The 5974-nt window shown below is 61.9% G+C and overlaps 1 protein-coding gene across 1 annotated transcript in view; it reads right to left on the bottom strand.

Annotated features, from left to right (window-relative positions):
* The window catches only part of BSN (bassoon presynaptic cytomatrix protein), an 85156-nt gene that overhangs the window by 891 nt on the left and 78291 nt on the right, over positions 1-5974 (bottom strand). Inside the window, exons 6-8 of the mRNA XM_079935236.1 lie at positions 1898-3974; positions 781-1592; positions 554-653 (exon numbers count right to left, since the gene is read on the bottom strand). Coding sequence (XP_079791362.1) covers positions 554-653; positions 781-1592; positions 1898-3974 — 2989 coding nt within the window. The remainder of the gene's footprint in view (positions 1-553; positions 654-780; positions 1593-1897; positions 3975-5974) is intronic.

Genomic DNA, 5974 nt, shown 5'->3' with positions numbered 1-5974 from the left:
CTAGGGGTAAAGAAACCACCATCATAAGCTGTGCTTGGCCTGGCTCTTCAGCGTCTGAGTGGGAGAGCAGCTAAGAGGGAATCTGACCACGGGTACCCTGTGAGGTGGAGGGTGAGGAGGAGGATAGAGAAATAAAGAGAGGAAGGTAAGAGTGGGAAGAAAAGGGGTGGGAGGAAGCAGCAAAAAGGAGACTGAGGAAGATAAAGAGGGAGAAAGGGAGGAATAGGCAGAGGAAGATGAGAAGGCAGAGGAGAGAAGGGAAGGGGAAGGAAGGAGACAGTAGGAATCCATGGTCCTGGCCCTGTGATCACCAGCACCTTCGAGGCTCCCTGCCCAGAGCTGCCTGGGCCCTAAGGCCCCAGTGCTGGTGATCCCATTGGCTCATTCTAACCCCAGGCTCGTTTCTGCTGGGGAGGCCTGCAGTGCACTGGGCACCTTCTCAGAGAGCAGTGAAGGCATGCAGTGCAGGGGAGCTCAGGGTGCCAGTCAGCACAGGAAGAGGGCAGCCCAGGTACTCTTGGTCATAGCCAAGGGCATCCAAAGGCAGGCTCACCTGCAGGTCCAGGTCCTGGTGGTGGCTGGGCCTGAGGAAGTCTCCCCTGCTGGGGTGCTTTGGCAGTCCCTTTAGAGCCGTTCGCCTGCTCTGCCCGCGGCTGCAACACAGAACCCATAGCTGAGCTACCACGCGTCAACTCTGCCCAGCCTGGAACCAAGGGGCTGTCCAAGCTGCAGTCCCAGCATCCACCCTGGGGAGGATCCACGTACTGGAGCCTTACTTACTGGCCCTGATGGCTGCGGGCCTGTGGCTGTCGAGGGCCCTGGCTGAGGCTTCCCTGCTGGCTGGCTGGCAGCGGGGGCCGGACCCCGAGCAGCTGGCTGGCCCTGCTCCTGCAGGCGGGCCTGCGAAGGGGCCTGCTGCAGAGGCTGTAGCCCGAGACCCTGCTGCTGCTGCTGCTGCTGCTGCTGCTGCTGCTGCTGTGTCTGCGGCTGGCGTGATGCTGTTGCTGAGGGCGTCTGCCTGGATGGAGGAGGCTGTGACTGCTGTGGACCTGGAGCTGCCTGCCGACCTTGCGGCTGCAGCTGGGGTTCTGGCTTTGGCTGCAGTGCAGCGGGCCCTGAGTGGGCCTGCCGGGAGCCCTTCTTGCTCTCAGAGGCATGATGGTACGCTGATGGAACACGGGATGGCTGTGAATATTCACCGGAGCTGGGGTACCCAGGCTGACCCTTCTTCTGCACGGTCGGGGCAGGGCTGGGCTGAGGGTGAGGCCGGGCCTCATGGCGACTCAGGTCTCGAACGTGTGGTTTGGCAGCACGCCGTCCCGGCTCCTCGCCAGTGTGGCGGCCTGAGTGCCGCCCGTGGTCACCATGGTGTCGGTGTTCCTTGGCTGAGGCATGGCGGCCTGGGCCACCCTCATCGTGTGGCCACAGGCCCTCCTCGGGGGGCTCATCGTAGTCGTGGTAGCCGTGCCTGGCAGGGCCTCGCTTCTGGGAGGAGGAGGAGACTGCGTGGCCCCCGTGGTGCCTGAACCGGTCAGAGCGGGCATCCCGGGGCTTATCAAACCAGTCTGTCTCCTCCTGGCCCAGGTGATACGCTTCAGGGACCAAAAACAGAACACCATCAACCCCCGGGCTGGCCGCAGTGGGAGGCCCAGCTGAAGCCATGCAAGGAAAACAGAGGGTGGGCGCCACAGCCACAAGCGTAATGCCAGGCCCCAGCCCCCTCCCACAACCGGGCCAGGGCGCGGGTGCAGCAGGCAGGAAGGGCAGCCTGCAGCAGGGCCCACTGGGTGAGGCGCCAGGCCAGCCCCACTGAGACATCTCAGGGCTCAGGGCCCCACGGGCGGGCAGGCCCCCCAGGTGCTGAGCATCTGCAGAAATCACCCCCAGCTGCCATTACCTTCGCTGTCGGAAACTACGCAGTGGGAATCATCCAGGATGTAGCCCTCCTCACACTTATGCGCGTGGGCTCGCGGTCCATCCTTGACATGCTCCTGGACGTCAGGCATGGAGTGGCTGGAGCAGAACTGTGGGCAGGTGTCCCCCGGGGGGAGGGTGCCCCCAGCAGGGTGAGGCCGCCCCAAAGGGCTGACGGGGCTCTCCTCTTCAGAGGCCTGGCTCCGCATGGGGGGCCGGGGCCGGCCATGGGCCATGCTCAGAGATGAGGGCTTGGGGCCCGCTTTTTGAAGTCGCTCCACAGCCTCCCGTTCCCGCTCGTATCCCTTGGCCCGGCCACTGACGTCATGGCTGGAGAGCTTCTCCCCGCTGTATGCAGATGCCACCCGGGACCGGCTGCTCCCACTGTACACGCGGTCATCCTCTTCCACTGGGTCCCGGCTGGACACCCCATAGTACCTCTGCTGCTCATACACATTCTTCTTGAGCCCATAGGTGATTTCGTCCTGGAACTTCCTGCCCCGAGAGGCCAGGCTGCTGCTGACTGCAGAGGATGGGTAGGAGGCCAGGTCTGACTCTACATCCTTGGCCTCTTCGATAGGTGAGAACTTGGAGATCTTTTGCTCCATGCCCTGCTTCCGGTGCTTGCTGCGCTTTGAGGAGACGGCAGCCGGGGCCAGGCTCTTGGAGGGATGCTTGGGCCCCACGGGGCCTGGGCTATACTTCTCTCCTCGAGCCCCGTGTCTGTAGTCGCTGTCACTGTAATAGTGGGTGCTAGCTAGTCGGCCATTGCTCTCCACGCTCCTGTGATGGCCGCTCTTCCCACGGGGGTCGTAGGAGTCCTCCTCGGATTCTTCCTCCCCTCTGGTATAGCAGCAGGGCAGTGTGGGCCCCTCAAGGACACCTGGTTCTCCTGGCTCTTTCCCTGGACGCCCACTGCTGCTCGGCCCCAGGGGCTCCAGCTTCTGGCTGTCAGGGGCAGTGGAAGCACTGTCCTTGGTCAGCTCACTGATGTCGTCAATCATCACATAGTTCCGAGGGACATTCTGCTCCAGGCTGGTGTAGTGTGAGTCAGAGGGGTAGGTGGGGGCTGGGCTCAGGCTCACACCACTACGGTCACTGGCCCGCGGCAGCTCAGGCGCCTTTCCTTGTTCATAGCTGCTGCTGACTGCTGGGCCACTATAGCTGGTTTCAGACGAGGCTGCAGACATGGTCACGACAGGGCTGGCGATCACCTCATAGTTGGTGGGCACCTTCTGCTCCAAGTCGGCTAGTGATGTCTGGCGTGGCTTCTGGTGGGGGGTACGGCTGTCAGTCGGGACTGGGTAAAGGGTGCTCTGTGTGGTTGGCATGGGTGTTTGGGCTGTATAATGGCCTGTGGGACGGAAAGCCTGCTGGCTTGGCAGGCCAGGCTCAGCAGGGTAACTGGTGCCGGGAGGAAAGGCAGGTGCTGGGTACGTGCTGGGGCCAGGGTAGGTGGGTGCCTGGTGGGCTGGGAATCCATTCTGTGTTGGCCCACCACTGCCTGCAGCATACTGTGGCGCCGGAGGTGGGAACCGGGATTGCTGGAAAGCAGTGGGGCCGGAGGGAGTGGCAGGAGCAGCAGCAGTGACAGGGAAGTCTGCATACTGGCCAGCCGGAGTGGCACAGCCCTGGAGCCGCAGCTGGTTGAGCTCACTGTCTGACAGGTAGTCGCGATGCTCACTGAGACCACGCAAGGGCGGGTAGTCACGGCCACCCCGGTCTCTGGCCAAAGACTCTTTGCGCTGGGTGATGCCCAGCTCCAGGTACTTGAGCTTGGCGTCGATCTCCTTCTCCTCCTCATCCAGCTCTGCCTGCTTCTTGCGCAGCTTGGTGGACTCGTGCTCCACCAGCCGCAGGTCCCGGTCCAGCTCCCGGAGCAGGCTGGCCTTGGTGGCAGGGACAGCGGCGGGCCCCACCAGCCCACGCTGCAGCAGGCTAGCCGCATACAGTTGTGGGGGAGCCTGGCCAGCCAGGGGCAGGTGAGCCTCCTCTGGAGGGGGGCTAGGCAGTGTCCGCTTCACCTTGCGGACCAGGCCGTTGGGTGGCAGCGCCGACACCTGAGACAGAGGGAAGGGCGGGCAGCACTGAGACCCAAGGTGTGGGTGGCCTGGCAGGCACAAGGTAGAAGAGCCCTGGCCTGGGCTCGGGTAGGGGCTGGGCTCCACGCCGTCAGTGCCCTGATTCACCAGGCAGCCTTGAGGCCTGCCCTGCCCACCCACTGGCCTTGGAGGGAGGGCCTGTGATCATCTTACAGGCCTTCTCCTTCCCAGACCTCGGGGCAGTGGGACGGGAGGAAGCAGCAGATGCCCCTCTGTGCTGATGTCTAATACTGGCCTGGCACACAGCACGTCTCCAACAGGCTTGCCACCCTCCGCCTCCCACTGAGGGTACTGAGGTGAGGAGAGTACAGGTCTGGCTCTGCGTTTGGGTCCTAGCAGCTGGCAGGAGCCAAGGGCAGTGGAGGGCCATGGACAGGAGTGGAGTGGGTCCTGGGCCCACCAGGTTCCCTAGAGGATCATGACAGGGGGCGCATGCTGACTGGATGTCAGGTGCTGCAGGCTCCGAGTCTTTTCTGCCTCCTGCCCTTCTCCTCTCTAAAGTGAAATGCAATTCAGCCACCTGTCCGCTCTCCTCCTCCCGTGGCCCTGTACCACCCTCTGTCAAACTGTGCCCTCGGTCTGGCCCCAGCTCCCTCCACATCCCTGTCAGCCCACCACTCTCTGAGGCTGCCAGGCTCCTCTAGGGCCTCTCCAGCCCTATCTCTGGCTACCTGGCTTCCCAGTCAGGGCTCCCTAACATGTTCTCCATGGGGTCCTCCTCACCTGCCCGAGGCGCCACATTGCCTCAAGGTCCACATTGCCAGAAGCTTTGTCCTGGGTCCTCCCATCGTCTCTAGCTCCCAGGCCTCTGGGTTTTATGGGCCACCCAAATCCCCTAAACACACTGGGGACGGACATCAGGCTTCTTACCTTTTACCTTGCCAAGAAACTACATAAAAGCCTCCCACCTACTTTCACCATATGTCATAAAGGAAATGATAATGTGTCCCCAAACCTCAGGACGAAGGGTGGCCTTTGATGGAATGGAATAAATTTCCCTCCTTGAACTCCTCACTCTGTTGTCTGTCTTTTATCATTTGGTCTCACACCATGAGTGCCCATCGTGGCGTGGCACCCCCATGGCCAGCCCACAGGACCTCTGTGCCGACCCTAGCACGGAGCCAAAACCACCTGCCTCTCTGACGTGCCTTCCCTGCCAGCCCAGACTCCTGATCCCACCCCCACCCCTCTGGCCTGCATACCCCAGGGCTCTCCACAACCCAGACTCACCTCCACAACCCCACCCCGACGCCTCACCTCTCTCCTCTCTGCATCACACTCAGAAAACGGGTAAATATACCTCCCAGTGCCTCTGGCTCCTAGGCGGTCTCCCCAGGGCCACCGTGCAGTCACTTCCTTGAGTCCATCTGCCCATATTCTGCCTAGGAAACTTTCTAAGATACCCATCTTGTCCTGTCTCACCTGCCTGAAACACCCAGGAGCTCCAAGGGCCTTTGAGAAAATCCCAACCCCCTCTTGGCCTGGCACTCAAAGTCCTTGGTGTCAGTCCCTTGCAACCTCCATCTTCCTAACATGCCGGCCACCTCTCACAGTCCTGGGACATCATTGGCAACTAAAGCCACAGACGAGGGTAAGTTTAGACTCCAGGAGCCCCTATCTAGGGCAGCAGACAGGTGTGTAAACAGATTTGCTGAGGGCCAGATAGGGGCATGGGACAAGATGAGGCAGAGAGCACGCTGCAGCCCACTGAAATGGGCCTTGAATGGTAGTCCAAAGGACTTTGGCTTCCTGTGGGGCAAGGGAGCCAGGCCGGGGCTGGGGAGTGGGGAGCAGCCCAGCCAGGTCGGTGCTATGGTTTTCTCAGGAAACATCCAAAGAAGAGATTTGGAGTGGGAGGGGCCCAGGCTGGAGGGGAGAGCTGAGGAGGCCTGACGGGGGAGGTGGCAGGGACTGGACTAGATACGGGCTGTGAAGAGGCAGTGCTAGGGTGAGGCTGA

This window comes from Stenella coeruleoalba, assembly GCF_951394435.1.
Source record: "Stenella coeruleoalba genome assembly, chromosome: 10".
NCBI classification, from domain to species: Eukaryota; Metazoa; Chordata; class Mammalia; order Artiodactyla; family Delphinidae; genus Stenella; species Stenella coeruleoalba.
This window is presented reverse-complemented; position numbering and strand designations above follow the sequence as displayed.